Genomic DNA, 19,177 nt, shown 5'->3' with positions numbered 1-19,177 from the left:
GGTTGCTTTGAAGTGACCGACAGAAGCGACGGGTTGTTTGAAGCGACCGATATAAGCGACGGGTCGCTTGAAGTGATGGTATAAGCGACGGGGTGTGTCGGAGCGACGCATAGAGTTCGGCTACGGCCCATACATTCAAATATTTATAATTAAGTGAGTTTTGAATCAATAAACGCTAGGCAAGCGATAAGGAAAATTATTATATATCTTAAACGATTATCATAAAAATCAAACACCTCAGCAAGGTATCTGAGGGGGACCCATTATAAATATCAGCGTGTTTAGGCAGACACGTTACAATATCTACCTGAATGAGCTATTATTATCATACATCAGAGTACAACAGGTATGACCTCTTTCATAATGGTGGGTCCTTGTTAACTTTTGGTGATCGAATGGCTAGCACTCCTACCCTTATATGGTATATATCATATATATTGTATTGTGTACAGTAGTGTTAAAATATTAATTTTTGTGTTAACCACCGAGCGACTTTGTGGTTCTCAGTAACCTATTGTCAGACTATCTCCATCCATTCGTGATATAGAATAGCTGCTACCATACCCTCATGCGCCAAAAGTATGTCATTTTTTTGCCATCCATTTATATTTGATTTAGAACAAGACTTGTTTTGTAAAGGATTTTCTGGTGTTATTTTCTGTAAGAATTTAAAGAAGCCGCGAAAAACCTTACTTTGGATTGTTATTATTAAATCTCAAGAACAGAAGATTGGGAAGATATATAAATGAAATGACAAAACAGCCCAACCAAAGTCTTTTCAAAATCAGTCAAAGGATTTCCTTTATAACATTTTTTTGAAAAAAATGTTGGTTTACATTGATATATATCGTCACAAGAAAAAACATCTACATATTTTTGGCACCTGTGTGTAAAAAATTATGTAGACCAGTGTTTATTATTTTTTAAGTGAACGCCTTTCACAACCGCCACTGCAGCTCCAACAAACGGTCTGCAGTAGTGATTCACAATCAAAGAACAACGAAAACGACATGCTAGTTTCAGGATTGCACTTCAGATAATTACAAAGGATTTTTCAGCACTGCTTTATCCAAACAAAATTCAAACAACTACATTTTAAAGTTATATATATCAGCGAGATTTGACAAATAATACATGATGAATAAAACAAATTACAATGTAGAATCAATAACAAACATGCTTGGTGTCAGTTTGTCTGTCATCGCTTCAGGTGGACACATGGGCAGAATATGGACAAAAAAGTACAAGTATATACTAGTAATAAATGTGTCCAAATATTTCTCTTTATGATTGTGTAACAATTTGAAATTTAAAAATTTCCGCTTCCAAACGCTTTTAGCTTTTAATTTGCAAAAGCGCTAAATTTTGTAGACAATAATATTTTCTTGTCTACGTTGCTAAGTTCAATGTACCTGATATGTAAAGATTTGTCAAGACCTTATACTGGCCTGATTGTTTAGCTTTTTTTTTTTAAATTGTATAATAAACTACATATAAAATACTGTTCTCACGATTTTCAGAGTATATCATTACCAGTAATTACTGAATTTTGAATCTTAGAAATTAAACGCTTCATACAAAAAATACAAATTTTCAAAGCAAAATAAAATTCAAATTTAGGGGTCTGGATTAAAGAATAATTGCAAATCTGTTAAACATGTCAGTTTCTCGACAGTCGGAAAGCATAGGTGTTACTGCATGAGGAATTCTTTTTTTGTGAGTCATCACGATCCAAGCAAAAGTGATCTTGACTACTCCGAGTGTTTCGGAAGCATCCCTTAAGATCAAAATAATATTAACAATAATTTTAAAATATTAGGTAATATTTGTATTTTGTTTTATTCTAATGAAAAAATATGACTGTTGTTTCATTATATTCTATGTACTATGGATGAGGAATTGATTTATACCTTGGAGAATTTTTCAATCTCAGACTCAGATTTTAATATCAGAAAACTGTGCAATAGTGAGCTTAATAGGCTATATACATACAAGGACTGGAACAGGACGGTATTTGCGATTCGATTGGCTGAGGAAGGATTCTTCTACACTGGCATCGAAGATAAAGTTTGCTGTTATTTCTGTCACTCAGAGAAAGAAAACTGGTCCCCGGGTGAAGAAGTTAAATCGGTTCACAAAAAGCTAAATGCTAATTGCCCTTTAATCGTCAACCAAAGTGAAACAAACAATATTCCAATTTATAGTCATTTGTTGGAGGAACCACTTCTGCCGGCTTTTCAAAGAATCAGTCACTTGTTAATCAGGCCACACGTTGAGCAGGATAGAGATCTCGCGAGATTCGCTGAGCAAGATAATACCCCTGTGATCTCGGGAAGAAGAAGGAGCATGAGCCACACTTCAGACTCCACGCCGGGATCCAACAATTTTCCTGGTGGATCCAGGGATTCGTCTATAGGGTCGTCTGGATTTCGGGATAGTGGGAGAGGCAGAAGTAACAGCCAGGAGGGAGGGTCACTGGAACAGCCACCACAAAGGTTTAGCATAGGATTATCAGGTTGGTGAAAAGGCTGATATTTTGTGTAAAAAAGGGTCTTTTTCGCAAAGTACACAGAGCAAAAGTATTTAAAATGTGGACCAAAGTTTAAAAGATATTTCTACTTAATAACAAATTCTGGTAGCTGAACCATTACACATTGTACATTTAAATATACTCAATTTTAGTTGGAAAATGATTTAAAAAATCACTTGATGCATATGATATAAAAACCTTAATTATATTTGAATTAATTCATGCAATATAATTTGATCCTTTATACATTATACCTAAAATCAATGAACTATAAATGATGCTAAATGAAGTAGACATTGTCTATCTGTCAAATTTGACCAGTACGAAGGTTAAAAGTGTAAATCATTGAACGTGATCTCCCTGTATGACTTATAATGACAGGTCATTGATTGACAGGTCCTCAGCCTGTTGTTGCCAGCCTCCCTCGCTCCCAAAGTGGGGGAATCTCCTCCCCCCAAAACGAGACACCTCCCCTGGAGCCCGCCCAGCTGCTGGGAAATCCAAGCTTCCTACGGTACGAGAAGAACCGTCTGGACACATTCAGGGAGTTCCCCCCCACGGCCAATGTGAGGACCAGTGATATGGCCCGGTCTGGATTCATTTATACAGGTATGTAGACATTGAGTTTGTACATAGTGTATTTATGATGATGAGGAAGAAATGAAGAATTATCCTTATCAAATTTTCCTGGGAGCATAGATCATTATACAAGACGTATGTGTATCTCAAACAATTATACATTCATGTAATTAATAGTTTATATCACTGAAACATCATATTTAATTTCGCTAGACAGAGGGTTTTATCAGTTTGCTGATATAATTTTATAAAGCCAGAAATACATTCTGCACCTTTATTAATTAGAAGTGTACTTACTGTTAGTATGTACATACAGAACTGGTCATTACTGACTCTTCAGGGGTTCTGATTGGTTGATGAGAACTTCTTATAGCGTGACAATGTTACAAACAAGAAGAACCTGGGTGAACATGAAATCATTTACTATTGAGTTCCATGTCAAGCTTGTTGCTTCTTGGGTTATTTTGAGGTTGATGAGAACTTCTTATAGCGTGACAATGTTACAAACAAAAAGAGACTGGGTGAACATGAAATCATTTATTTTTTAGTTCCATGTCTAGCTAGTTTTCTTGTGTTTTTTCCAGGCGTAGGTGACCGAGTACAGTGTGTATTTTGTCGCGGGATTCTCCGGGACTGGGACGTCGGTGAGAAACCTCACATCGAACACAAAAACAAGTTCCCCAGGTGCCCCTTCATCCTGGGGGTCAATGTGGGAAACGTACGAATGACCCCAACCCAGCCCGCACACCGCATCAACGTGGGAGGAGGCTCCAGCAACCAGAGTCTGGGTCACATGGAAGCTTTAGGTATCAACACGGACCGACCGAAGCACGCCAACTTTGCGGTGGAAAGTACCAGGTTGACCTCTTTCAATAACTGGCCGCAGTACAAACATCAGACACCACAAGAGCTGGCCGCTGCGGGATTTTTCTACGCAGGTAACTGGGAATTCACTATGGATATCTTTATTAAAATTATAAATAAAATGTTGGGCAGTATCAGCAAGATACCAATTCATTAAGCCTTAAGCTATTCAAATGGGATACATCTGTTTCAATTGAACTTTTAAATTTTTAAGTTAACTTTGTTCATAAAAAGGGCTAAGTTATACTTAAGGAAGAGATAATAAAGTTGTTTTTGTGGAAGTAATCACACATATGTACATGTAGCATGTTATTGAGTAAGAGGACACAATATTTGTTTGAAACTGTTTGCTTGATAAATTTTGAGAAACATCTCCATGATCAAATGTCTTCACATTTACAGTACATACACACATATTAAGTAATTCATCAGTTTCTGTACAGAATATTTGATCAGAGATTTTCTGTGTAGATTTTGATAATAGTGTGAAGTATTTCCATTCTCTGCTGTATTTTTACCAGGTTTCGGTGAAAATGTGAAGTATTTCCATTCTGTACTGTATTTTTACCAGGTTTTGGTGACAATGTAAAGTGTTTCTACTGTGATGGGGGTCTTAGGAACTGGGAGCCTGGGGATGACCCCTGGTCAGAACACGCTCGCTGGTTCCCCCGCTGTTCTTTTGTCCGTACGGTGAAGGGGGACCAGTTTATACAAAGCACACAGGAAAGATTTAGTCACCTTAATAGCACTCCAGGTAAGATTATACAAAATGTGTATCTTGTTGAATGTTCATACATGACTTTGTATAATTAAAGTAAGCTTCTGAAAAATTCCAATTATCTGACATCATGTACATGTACACATACTGCAAACATCCTGTATTTGGCTGTTAACTTATTGCAGAATCTATGAAAAAAGGTGGCTTCTGCCAAATCAAGTTCATGGCTATTTATTAGGCATATAATTATATCCATGCATCTTTGTTAAATAGATACATGTAGAAAGGTGCTAAATCAAATCTACACTAACTAGTTGAATAAATAATTTTCCATGAATATTCAACAAGCTGATGATGATATGACAATGGTATGAACTGAGTTGAATTTTTTTTTTTTTTTGTGTCTTAAACTTTTTTACTTTTACATCTTGGTACATGAATAACAAAGGTCAAAGATCATTTATTGAGACATTTATCAATGTAGCCATGCACAGAAACATTGAGTTTAACTAATTATTGAGTATAAGGTAAAAGCAATTCTTACCTTTTTTTTTATAAAAAAAGCTTGTTGACCTCTTTGTCTTAGAACATCAAGTGGAGGCTCGCGAGGTTCGCGCTCGGATGGAGCTGCCCATGGTTCGAGCTGTTCTGGAGACGGGGGTTAGTCGGAACAGCGTGATGCAGGTCATAGAGAGGAGGCTCAGAGAAACAGGTAGGGGGAGTTTACTGGAACAGCATTTAATTAAGAGAGAGAGAGAGAGATTGGTTACTGGAACATGATTGATTAAAATTTCTCTGTCATGTACACGTTTTGGAAAAAATAATTTAATTGTAGTTGATATTAACTCTTTTTGATTCTCTGTTGTTCAACTGTTGCTATTCTTCAATCTTCACTGATCAGTTCTATGAAGTCAAATAGCCTTCTTGTTTCATGTACATGTTTATAGTCTGCTGAGACTATAAAGCCAAATACCCCTCTGTCATTCTCTATGATGTATGTTTTTAGGTGACGACTACCCGACTGCTGAGGCTCTATTGAATGCTGTCCTGACATTGGAGGAAAATCCCGGGGCCCTCAATGGGTCCTCGTCACATGACCTGGGAGCCATGGATATCCCGCCGAACATCCCTCCAGAAATCCCTCCATATATCCCTCTAGATATTACTCCACCCCCTCCTGACCCATCACCTACCAGGACCAATCAACGTACTCCTAACTCGGGTATTTACATTAACATGTCATACACAGAAATACTTTTATTTTATTTCTTAATAGAATGATGTACATGTATTGATTTAGTATTCATTTTATCCTAAGGCCTAAAAAAAAGTTGTGTGTTTAGGGTAACACTGATGAAAAAATTAGGTTAGGTAGGTAGGGATTTTTTTTAATAATATTTTTGTTGCATGAATCCTAAGAATGTTTGTTTGTTTCATATTTAAAAACGTATTTTTATCGGAAATAAGATAAAATTCACAATCGGATAAAATCAGACATCTAAAAATGGTTGGATCGGGCCATTTTTGTAGGTTAGGTCGGGTTACCCGAAACACACAATTTGTTTTTTAGACCTAAGGCTGGTTTCTTTAAAAGTATTTTTAAGTATGCAACATCTAGTGACATATATGTATCACAATGTGATGGTTTGTTCAACTTTTTCTGGCTAAATAAATTGCAATAAAAAAATAAAAAATTTGATTATGTTCTCATGTTATTATGGTACTGTCAGATTATTAATAAACTTATACTGTCTTGCAAATAAAATGCTGAATTAAGATTTCAACAGATCTTGTTTTTGTTCTTTTTTTGGTTTAATATGTGAGTTAGAAGATTGATCCAATGATGGTTATTGTTGTCTTTACAGGAGGAACGTCATCTAACACTACAGTAGAACCGGGATCCAAAGGTAAACAAAATTGCATTCTAATTACATTTTAATTACATTCTTTAATATCATCCAGTCAGATGTACTCTTCAAAAAAATCACATGTTCCCAACAACCAATCATCTCTTTTCAAAACACCACCAATCATACTTCAGAGTAAGATCCCCGAGTTATGTATTTTAAACATTTGTAGAAATTAGATTCATTTCCTAAATGTATGCGGATGTGTCTATCATATGATCTGTATGTGAATCTGTCAATCTGTGTGTTTAATGAAAAGATTGTTGTAAAGTTTGCCCCTTAATAGATCTAATGTAACCTTGTCTATATATAGATCAAATTTAACTGTCTATTTATATATCTAACGTAACTTTGTCTATTTATAGATCTGGAGGAGGAGAACCGGTTGTTACGTGAGCAGAAGACGTTTAGGATCTGTCTGGACGCTGAGGTGGGGGTGGTGTTCCTGCCCTGTGGACACCTCTGCTGCTGCGTGATGTGTGCCCCCGCCGTCAGGCAGTGTCCGATCTGTAGGGCCGAGATCCGTGGCATCGTCAGAACATTTATCCCGTAGGAAATCCTAACGCTGATTTTATCCATAGATATTTTTATTCTAATTTTAATGTTTGCAAATATGCAGTCACTTTAGTTTGTTGAAAAGGACTTTTATTATAATGACTATTGTTTTATTTGTTTTCCTTATTAAATCAACCTTTAAATGTATTTATATTGTCAAGTTTATATTTTATAAACATGAATCAGAATATAACACTTCCTAGTTTTGTACAAAATATTATATATTTTGTTCACTAAGTTCAAGTTAGCTTTTCCTAATTAAGGAGTTAATTAAATTTCTACATATAGGAGTTAACATAACTTGGGGTAATTTATATTTACAGACAAGAAAGGATATACCGCCCAAAGTTTTGTTTAAGAGAATTAATTATTCACTGATAATCTGGTGTGTAAGTATGTAATAAATTGTCCATTAAAAACCAAAGTTCACAAAATATCTTTGATAATAAATATTAGTATATTGTTTCAGGCCCATATGTAGATTATTAAAATCAAGCGAGGCACCGAGGTAGGTGGTTCAGGGAACCGCTTACTTAAGAAAAAATGTGAGTATGATAAACATTTACCCCGATACCAGCACAAGAACAAGTATATTAAACCTTTGCATTGGTTACACCTGATAACACACCTCGTGTTAAACTCATTAAACTCGTGCTTAATGTGTAGTATTCCCTATGTTGCCTTCTGTTTGTTATTATTACTTTCACTATGGTGTATTTTTCTAATGGTTGTGAAAATTCATCAAATCATATTTCGAATTTTTAACTAGAAACCTCTGGATGTCTATCAACATGTATCTAGGTCTTTCTAGCTCAAATGTTTCCACGTTTTTTTACGTACCATACAATGAACACGTATCAGAAATAAATTAGTTTACATTGAATTATTTAACGAATTTTCAGTTAGTTATCCTATATGACACAATGAAAAAGAAGAAGACATTTTTAAATCGCTTCTCGATGGCGACCAAATGTTATGACAAAACAAAATCCGTTTTTCACATTGTAACATAAATGGTAAATGAAAATGGGTGATGAGTACCGAGAGACACTCTGAAGTCGCAAACGCCCGATTCTTTGATTGTTCCGAGTATCTCAGATCACGTGATCAAAGGGTATAAATACGAGATGCCGTGAGTCAGCAGTCAGTCGCAGTGCAGACGCTGAAGTGAATACTTCAAGGTAAGCTTATTGTTCGTAAGTCAATATTGCACAGCGATTTGCAGAACAATAATACTGGCGTATAGAAGCAACTTGTCTTCGTGAGCGTTGCTTAGATTCAGCGAGTTGATATTTGTTATCAATTACGAGGGTGCTTCGTGGGGTTGCTTTGAAGTGACCGACAGAAGCGACGGGTTGTTTGAAGCGACCGATATAAGCGACGGGTCGCTTGAAGTGACTGATATAAGCGACGGGGTGTGTCGGAGCGACGCATAGAGTTCGGCTACGGCCCATACATTCAAATATTTATAATTAAGTGAGTTTTGAATCAATAAACGCTAGGCAAGCGATAAGGAAAATTATTATATATCTTAAACGATTATCATAAAAATCAAACACCTCAGCAAGGTATCTGAGGGGGACCCATTATAAATATTAGCGTGTTTAGGCAGACACGTTACAACATCTACCTGAATGAGCTATTATTATCATACATCAGAGTACAACAGGTATGACCTCTTTCATAATGGTGGGTCCTTGTTAACTTTTGGTGATCGAATGGCTAGCACTCCTACCCTTATATGGTATATATCATATATATTGTATTGTGTACAGTAGTGTTAAAATATTAATTTTTGTGTTAACCACCGAGCGACTTTGTGGTTCTCAGTAACCTATTGTCAGACTATCTCCATCCATTCGTGATATAGAATAGCTGCTGCCATGCCCTCATGCGCCAAAAGTATGTCATTTTTTTGACATCCATTTATATTTGATTTAGAACAAGACTTGTTTTGTAAAGGATTTTCTGGTGTTATTTTCTGTAAGAATTTAAAGAAGCCGCGAAAAACCTTACTTTGGATTGTTATTATTAAATCTCAAGAACAGAAGATTGGGAAGATATATAAATGAAATGACAAAACAGCCCAACCAAAGTCTTTTCAAAATCAGTCAAAGGATTTCCTTTATAACATTTTTTTGAAACAAAAATGTTGGTTTACATTGATATATATCGTCAAAAGAAACACATCGACATTATTTTGGCACCTGTATGTATAAAAATTCTGTAGACCAGTGTTTATTATTTTTTTTAGTGAACGCCTTTCACAATCGCCACTGCAGCTCCAACAAACGGTCTGCAGTAGTGATTCACAATCAATGAACAACGGAAACAACATGCTAGTTTAAGAATTGCACGTCAGATAATTACAAAGGATTCTTCAGCACTGGTTTATCCAAACAAAATTCAAACAACTACATTCTAAAGTTATATCAGCGAGATTTGACAAACAATACATGATGAATAAAACAAACTACAATGTAGAATCAATAACAAACATGCTTGGTGTCAGTTTGTCTGTCATCGCTTCAGGTGGACACATGGGCAGAATATGGACAAAAAAGTACATTCAAGTATATACTAGTAATAAAAGGATAATATGTGTCCAAATAATTCTCTTTATGATTGTGTAACAATTTGAAATTTAAAAATTTCCGCTTCCAAACGCTTTCAGCTTTTAATTCGAAAAAGTGCTAAATTTTGTAGACAATAATATTTTCTTGTCTACGTTGCTAAGTTCAATGTACCTGATATGTAAAGATTTGTCAAGACCTTATACTGTCCTGATTGTTTAGCCTTTTTTTTAAATTGTATAATAAACTACATATAAAATACTGCTCTCACGATTTTCAGAGTATATCATTACCAGTAATTACTGAATTTTGAATCTTAAAATTGAACGTTTCATACAAAAAATACAAAATTTTAAAAGCAAAATAAAATTCAAAATTAGGGTCTAGATTAAAGGATAATTGCAAATCAGTTAAACATGTCAGTTTTTTAATTTATTGACCGACACATTTTGTTTTTCCATCAGATAAAAGATTTATATGTACTAGTACATCTATCTTAAAAAAAAGTACTTACGCGGAAAGATAGACAATTGGAAGAATTGTGGGCTTGCTGAAAATTCTGCAGAGCTCGTTAGTTTAAGATTTCGCGCCTTGATTTGTTTTGTTGTTTGATTGCTTTTTTTACTCCTTCTTTTTTATTAAATAGCAGACCTCAATTTCTGAAAATAGATTTCAGCACGTTCAATAGGCAATATTCCAACATTTTCTTAAAGCTAAATACAAGTAGGTCATTAAATTGCTAATTCACTCTTACGTGGAAATAGGGAAGTAATATAAGATTTTCAAAACCACAGTGCGTGACCTTTTTCAAAAATCAAACTATCTTTCATTTTGTCGCTCAAATTCGATGACATAATATTTAGTTAAAACTAAAGCCAACCCTCAAAGTTTCAACAGAGGCTATTTTATTGAAGGTTTGAAAAAGGAAGTTTAGATCTTCATGGTCGCATAATCTAAGGTATGTTTACTTTCACAATGGTTCAAGATTGGTAAGGTAAGGTGTGCCCCATAACAATTTAAAGTATTGTTTGGTATGAATTATGTATCTTAAACTGCTGAGTTGTAACCTTGTTAATAAAGTATAAACAATCGACACTTCTGTGGGCGTACATCCCACTATATTCAGTTCTAAACAAAGGGATAGAGTAAATGTAGCATATTCGGATGTTATTCATTAATTCTGAATAGGGTGTATCCATGCAAAACGGTCATGCTCATGTTTGTCTGCCTATCGTTAAAATTTAAAATCGTCCGCTGCCCTCATTCAATTGTTTTACACACAAATGACACTCAAAGCAAAAGAAGAACATGTGTGAGTAGAATTAATCTATAATGTGTGTGTTTTTTGTTTTGTTTTGTTTTTTTTTTGTTTGTTTTTTTTTTTGCCTTTTATGCTTAATATGTATAATTCTAGAGGGACGGATCACATTCGTCGCTGTTTCCAAGTAAAATATAAAGATGAGATATGTTTTGTTTTGATAAGCAATTTTATTACAATTTAAGCCAAATCAATTTCATGACAGTTTTTCAAGCGCACAAATATCACTTACACCATATCTTTTTTTTAAAGTATAAATGAAGTAGAAAATATTCTAAAATATTACTCTCGTCACTACATATTTTCTAGTACTGTAGAAGGAGCCTGTTCTTGAAAATATCTCTCGTAAATATTTAAATTCCCTGACAATTTCTATTTTGATATCATTGTATAGAAAGATTCAGTTGAAATTTGTCTGCCTTTACCAAAAATTATAATTTTAGTTTCCTCAACATTAAATTTACTTGTAATTTCCCCTTTTCACAGTACATTTAAAAACAATGACACCAACACCGGGTCGTCCGCGTACAGCATAATCACGTTTCTTAGATAACAATTTAGTTTTTGTTCAATTTTTTCAGACAGGATTCTCAGTCCTTTTCAGTCATTTTCACTAACATTTATACTGTTTACACAATTTTATTTAAACGTTGCATGACAAGATGCAAATAGAAACAAACCGTTTTATTTACAAGCACATACTTGATAATTTCTGCTTACAGTATTGTTTAGAAAAATCAATACCAAAGATGTACAAAAAATATATGTCTAAAATGAGGTTGTCATCACATAGGCAGCTTCTAGAAACAGGACGAAATAAAAATATACCAAGAGACAAAAGATTTTGTAAAACTTGTATTACAGACATTGAAGACGAATATCATTTTATACTTGTATGTCCAGTGTATTTCGCATTACGACCAAAGCTTATAAAAAAGTATTACTGGTGTTAAGTTAACGATATCAAAGAATTGTGTAATTTAGGAAAATTCATTTACAAAGCCCCCACACTCAGAATGGTTTGAACTACATTGTGCCATTTGCTGATTTAAACTGTTATTACTATCAATATATGAATAATATTTATGTGTTAATTTTGTGTGTATTTTTCAGTAACCCGTATGTCATTCTGCAAATACAAATAATTCTGTAAACATATGAGTTTGTACGCAAGAGACAAGATTTGTAAGGACTGACTGTCCATTTTTGCCGATATTTTTGTATTGTTCACCATTATATTAAGTGCTATAAGACGTATGTCTTTTGCAATAATGAAATTGAATTGAATTGTTTGTGTACGAAACAGGAAATGCTTATAATGAGCAATATTAATAATGACTGAGTTTGATTAACTAAAGTTGTCCCATTATTAATATGCCTACAGATGGGTACTTCATCTAATAAAAGCTATGGTTATCCGAATATTGCTCATGTTTATTAAATTTGAATGATCAATGTTTAAATACTTTGTATTAATTTTCATTAATATACATTTTAATGTTCTTTACTCAATTGACTTTTACATCGAAAAAAGAGAGAACTATAGAAGAAAGAAAGAGAGACACAGTAAACGTTACAGATATTCAACATAAATCTCCTGTCACCTTGAGACATACATTCTGGTAGGTCGCCCTCAGATCAATGTAATAAATACAATGTATATATCTATATAAATGTTGGAGGGTAAAAAGATATTTTTCAGTGTTAATGCAAGTAAGCATGTCACTCTATGATTTTTAAAAAAATTCAATGTTGGGCATAGTTTTTGGAATTTAGAACTGCTTTTTGTAAGTTTACATAACGTACAATGGTTATGAAGTATCAAGCGCATCACTGCACGACTTTAACACTTTTCAAAGTTTACATTATATTACTTTTTTTTTTCTTTTTTAAGGAGGCTGGTGGTGACGAATTAGGAATCGGATCGTTTTAAATTTTAAGGTTTGGTCTCTTGAGCTATAAACTATTATTTAAGGAATGAATTAAATATTTGTTTGTTTTATACGATATAAAATGGTTTGGGACAGTTTACGCTTTATAAACCGCGAAGCGGTTTATAATAAAACGTAAACTGTTTCAAACCATTTTATATCGTATAAAACAAATAAATATTTAATTCATTGCTTATAATTTAATTTTTCTACTCTTCATTGTAGATAAACACGGTCATTTGACCTTTAAAATGACGTAAAATTGTACAAAATTCAAACGTAACGTCAGGCGTATTGATACATTTTTAACGTTAGTCTGACTATGACGTAGGCAACATTCTTTATACGATATAAACTATTTTTTTAGCAAATCAGAAAGCGCGTTACAACCAGAATTAAATTATTTAGCTTTAAAAAAGTCCATTCATCTTACCATATAACTTTGGCCACATATTCTTATGTATAGCTGCTCTACTTTTAAAGAAGATCAATACAGTCTAAAATGGCCATGGCCATCGAGCCCTCTAAACATATTTAAGAAAAAATTGTGATTAATTAAATACTTATTAATCATTTACAGATATAATATAATGTGTTTACCCATAGTAAGACTATAATATTGAGGGAACATTCTGGATAAATGATACCAAACAAAAAGTATAGCCCTTAAGAAATGCATTATCAGGCTAGGTTAAGTGACACTTATGTCATAAATACTTTAGATAATCAAGAGGAAGTTGGTCACGTTGTCTCTCAAATACAGTCACCAATGGACCCAAGAATTCAGGAATATTTAGAGGGGCTTGTATCTAAAGATGAACGTAAGAGAGTTTCTTATTCATCTGTATCTACTTTTAATTATTTTTCTTAAGATCAATAGCACATTTTGTAAAGAGCGAAAAATATACAAATGCAATTAATTAGCATTTGATATATCAACATAATATGAAAAGACGTAAATTAATCTCTTACAAAAAATATGATTTCAAGTAAACTGAACCTTATGGTTTAATGTTTTAAAATAACATATTTTTTATGTTACACTAGAATTTGACCCGTGCGTGCACAGGTTGACATATAACATATATGATATCGGACATTATCGACCCGCCGTATTGTTGACATTTACATAACCAAGCTTTAAGCCTACAATAATGCTATTAATTTCACTACTCTCTTCTCAGAAAAATCTAACTGAAAAACTTTGAGACGGGCCTTCATCACAGTTAAAACGCCTCCGATATGTACACCCGTATTAACGTAGCAAAAAGTTGCAGAATCGCTCCGGAACGATTTTGGGAAAATTAATGAAGCTGCATTGTAAATAATTTAAAACAGTCAAATTATTCACAAAAAACATTTTGAGGCTGCAAATATCTTTCATCAAAAAATTTAATTCATACTAAAGAAGAATTCAACACTTTTCACCAACTTTTTTCCTCGCTTTGAATTTACACACCATGTTGACATTCGGAACTCTCGGAATTCTTCATATTAAAAGCACTGAGTTAGAGTTATTTCCCGTATTTCTTTTGATGAATATATGGCAAATTTTCGGTTTCAATGAAAATTTACACGTATATGTAATATCGTTTCTGAGTTTATCCATACAAATGTCATATTTTGGAAACATAAACTAAAGAGCCTTCCGTGATTTAACGTGAATGTAATGCGCATGCGCAAAATTTTAAAATCCAAAAAATTCAGATGATTTCCGGATTTTTTAAAGGAATTTTCTTTGATTACTAATTAGCGAAGCTTGATTGAGAAGAAATAAAAACAAATTGGTAATCTTCAAATACCAATGATGTTTAAAATATATAAAACAAAAGACAGTACTCATCCGATTTCTTGGTATTAAAGCTCAAATAATCGAGTCTATTATTTTAATATAGTAGTATAGATGTCGATATTTGTTGTGTTTTCAACAGGTGATATACAAGTCTTGGGTGAATTATGGAATGATAACTTGGAGAATTATTTAAAACTGTATATAATGCAAGGTATCCAAGGTTCCATTAGCTGTTCTAGCATCAATAATGAAAATTAAACTAGAGCCGAGCTCGTTGCAAAGCAACGAGTAGGTCTTCCGTCGCAACTTCGTGTCGCAAAAGGATTGTCCATAAGTCTGATTAAAACACCCCCATTTGCGGACACTTGTCAGAGCCTGACAGACCCTGTATTGATAAAAGGTCATTTTACACGACCATTTCTTCTTACCAATAAGAGCTTTAGAAAATTGATTGGAACTTTTCAAATGGAGACAAAAAAAATTAATTCATGCTTGTGTTCTATGTAACCTCTAGATTGAGTATTGCACCACTCATTAAACAGATAAAGGCATATCTTTGCTAAGTAGGTGTTTATTTAGATTGTATGCAAATGTGGAGGTCAAGTGGAGATAGTCTGTTGTTGATAGGGGTCTATCAGAACCTGGCGAGTGTAAGGAGAAGGGAAATGGTTTTTAATGATACTGGAGTATCAATATGATAATAGCAAGTTCAAGAAATCGAAAACGAGACTCAATTTCAAAGTATTATTTTCATACCAGGCAAGTTCTTCGTTTAACTTACTTCAAGTTTAGAATAACTTTAAAAAGTACATCATTTATGTACATGTATATAATTAATTTAATTATAATAATAGTGTGGATGTGGCGGTGGGGGAAGTGACCCAAAAATCAATTTTCTAAGCGTTAACTTAAAAGAAATTTTGGTTGAGAGAAAGGGGGGCATTGCTCCCACTGGACCATCTAAAAGGTACTGTTAGCAAGCTCACAAATGATATCCCCGCTAAGAAAGAAGTCATTACTCACGTATTTCTTTATTAGAGAATAATGGATGGTTCTTTTTCTTAAGTGAGTCAGACAAGGCAGGGTATATTTACAGGTCACAAGTAATCTTCATGTCAAACTCTAGCTTTTACTCATTTCCATTAATACAAGATATGACACATGTTTAATATGACTTTGAACTTGCGCAACTGATCCTGGGTCAAGTTCATGACACATCATCGGTCATCAGGAATCTTTACATGAAACTCCCAATGTTTCTCCTTAAATGACTTAGGGACAAATCATTACACACCCTCAGGTCATAAGCAATCTTTGTGTGAAGTAAGAAATTCCAAAGTGGACCGGAAACAAATTTTGCACTTTACCTGCCAGTGACATTTACTTTGTCCAAATGACCTTGGGTTTAGGTCATGACGCTTCGTCAGGTAATGAGTAATATTTGTATGAAGTAAGAACACTTCCAATGTTTCTCCATCAGAAAGATATAGACCGGACACGATGTACGGACGGACAAGGTGATTTTTATTTACCCCCCCCCCTCAATTTATTTTCGTGGGGTATAAAACTCCTTTTCGCCCGTTTAGTGCGGCACAAAAAAGACCTATATTTTTCAATTATTTCTATCATATCACATATAAATATACATGTAAATATATGATTTGTATGCACATTTGAGTTCTTCTCATCATCGTTAGAAAGGATAAAAAAACCCTTGGGGTCCAATAATGTCTTTTCATGGGCATTTGTCAATTTGCATCAATAAATGATTTCCAAGCGGTAAGCTATCAAAGCTTTTGAGATGTTACATGTAGATATTGAATTTCTATAGATTTAAATTTAAGGTTAGGAAAAACAACACTTTTTTATACAGTAAAAAAAATCTAAAATAGCTTTATGTACACGTACACATAAATAAGAAGATGTAGCGAAAGCTATAAAGATTTTATTTCTTCTGTTCAAGACTTTTTCAGAGTTAACAAGCTACAAGTTAACAATCTCCCATTTTGACAAGCTAGATTAAAAATAAAATATTCAGCTGAGTTTTAGGTCACTTAATCTGTATTACAACCTCATACTACACAACTTCAATGATTTGTTTTTATCAATGTGCATATAACAATAAGTAAAATCCCCAAGAACAAATATCTATCGCAATTAAATGCATACTTTTTTGAGATGCAGAAAAGTTGCTATATTATAGTCTGCAAGTCAATTGAACTACTGAAATAAGAAACTGTCGACACTTGCAGTACTCTGATGATTTAATGTCGTATATCATTACTTCTAATCCTGAGAACAAATTCTATTTAATTTTTGACTTAAAACTGTTAACTTATAAAACCAGAGACATAAATAACTTATTAAGTTATTTATGTCTCTGATAATATATATTTTATTCTGTTCATAACTACAGACGTTTAGCGTGTTCAACAGGTTAATTTTTTAGCCATATTCTCAGATTACGATATCGCACCATTAATGTGAGGTTGATTGACATCGAATATTTAGACACTTATTGTTTAACAATTGACCGCTGCAGTGAAAGCATCCTTCCAAATGTTACTCAATTATTTATCAACTGCTGATCTGCAGCCCAGGGGCAATATTCTGAGCTATGTGCGCTGACGCGACACGAGATTTTCGGTCGCACGTGGAGCGGATTGACTTGGCATAGACTGACCGAATAAACACACGGGTGGGAAAGTGACATACATTGAGGAGAAAAATGTACACATGTTAAGTAGTCGCCAAAAATAGGTATTCGCCACATTTTGAAAAAAAATAAAGCCCTTGCACTGAGATCATGAAACTGATAAACTCTAAACAAATCTTGTTTAAAAACTCATGCGAACATTCTAAAAATACTCACTAAATCCCTCAATTCTGGACAATTCTTTTATCGTGTCAGCCTCTCCCGCCAATCGCAACTTCTGGGGCCTTTCCGGCAAGCTCGGAAAAACACTTCGAATGTATTACCTAGGCGTCCATGACAACCCCCCTTTTTATAAAACTTGATATAATTACAACACATTTTATGATCTGTTGAGATGTGAGTTATACTTCATTAAAGTAAACGATATACACTAAAATATAACACAGAAACGACATACAAGACTTCTTGCCGATACTTATCTTAATGGGAAGCGACTCCATTTTGTATAAAATTCTAACATCTGGTGATGTTAATACATTCGAGGTGTTTTTCCTAACTTGCCGGGAAGGCCAGAGAAGTTGCAATTGCCTCTTCCGCATGTGTTAATTTGATATTTGATTTTTTTTATCCTGCCTTGAACGCATGGGGACTGTTTCATTTTCTAAATTCGGCTAAATAATGCTTCCAATTTTGAGCGCTCTCTCTCTCTCTCTCTCTCTCTCTCTCTCTCTCCTCTCTCTCTCTCTCTCATTTTATGTGCAACCTTATGAAGACGTCAACTAATTTCTACGATATCTATAAAACCTCTCAGCAGTATTTAGCGGAAATATTCGTGGGTAAAAAAAAAAATCTTAAATTGAATCACAAGTCAATCTTACATGTACCGGTCAAAATCTCGAATAAACAAATAGTTGGAATCATACAAAATATCAATAAACATGCACGTGTGATAAAGTACATGTAGAAGAACACGAAGCTACCGCGGATCACTTGTCCACTCGCGCGGGATCTCCTTGGCTATGTTCTAGGGGTGATCATCATTTTAAGGTTTAGTCTTTGTGGTTTTTCGTTGTTTATCTATAACATTATTAGTACATGTATAGTTTTTAGAACATTTTAGAATTACAAATTCACTATTGATTTATGTCTGATGATGTTTCTGATTTTGAATAATATTGCTTTTATCAATTTTTAGAGGGGCTTCTCAATTCACATTCTAATGTTTAATTAAATAAATTGAAGGTGAACAAACTTTAAGAACGTAAAATTGAAACAGTTCTTGTATATATATATCTTGTTATTAGATAACCGCTGACCTCTAGGTAGTGCAGCCGCGACCGATTTCCTCGGCCGCGGATGAGGGATCGGATAACTTACGTAAAGGTAAAACACACATAGAGAGCTCAGAACCCAGGAATATTTACAATGTTTGCAGTATGATGACTAAACTCTAATTAATATAAGTTTTTTTCCCCCTTTAATCCCACAGTTGATCTATTTGTCTGATACTGCTTCAGTTCGAGAATGGCATTGCTTTTATGATTAAACAGAACGATTTCTTATTGACACTCTATCGTTTAATTCAAATTAAGAAGAGTAAGCTTTAATGTCATTGTGTACGATTCTTGTGTTTGCGGCTAAATAAAATCACATATGACAGACGCGATTCTTGTGTATTAGATAACCGCTGACCGCTAGGTAGTCCAGCCGCGACCTTGGCGATCGATTTTCTCGGCCGCGGGTGAGATGGGTTA

At 34.1% G+C, this 19,177-nt stretch overlaps 2 protein-coding genes across 4 annotated transcripts in view; both read left to right on the top strand.

The window, feature by feature from the left end:
- The first annotated feature begins 1,676 nt into the window (after positions 1 to 1,676).
- Positions 1,677 to 7,194, top strand: LOC136271581 (baculoviral IAP repeat-containing protein 7-like). The gene is made up of 8 exons (XM_066071889.1): positions 1,677 to 2,515; positions 2,927 to 3,139; positions 3,694 to 4,047; positions 4,545 to 4,727; positions 5,278 to 5,403; positions 5,698 to 5,913; positions 6,557 to 6,598; positions 6,964 to 7,194. Exons 1-8 carry the CDS (start codon positions 1,888 to 1,890, stop codon positions 7,149 to 7,151), a joined length of 1,950 nt encoding a protein of 649 aa, XP_065927961.1. The 5' UTR covers positions 1,677 to 1,887; the 3' UTR covers positions 7,152 to 7,194.
- Positions 7,195 to 12,575: 5,381 nt separating this feature from the next.
- LOC117691871 (uncharacterized) overlaps positions 12,576 to 19,177 on the top strand; it is a 98,983-nt gene continuing 92,381 nt past the window's right edge. For all 3 annotated transcript variants that reach the window (XM_066071958.1, XM_066071957.1, XM_066071956.1), the window contains exons 1-3: positions 12,576 to 12,666; positions 12,939 to 12,985; positions 13,698 to 13,796. In XM_066071958.1, coding sequence (XP_065928030.1) covers positions 13,745 to 13,796 — 52 coding nt within the window. In that variant the 5' untranslated portion in view covers positions 12,576 to 12,666; positions 12,939 to 12,985; positions 13,698 to 13,744. The remainder of the gene's footprint in view (positions 12,667 to 12,938; positions 12,986 to 13,697; positions 13,797 to 19,177) is intronic.

This window comes from Magallana gigas, chromosome 9 (assembly GCF_963853765.1).
Source record: "Magallana gigas chromosome 9, xbMagGiga1.1, whole genome shotgun sequence".
Lineage (NCBI taxonomy): Eukaryota > Metazoa > Mollusca > Bivalvia > Ostreida > Ostreidae > Magallana > Magallana gigas.
Note: the sequence above shows the minus strand (reverse complement) of the source record. Positions and strands in the feature narration are given on the sequence as shown.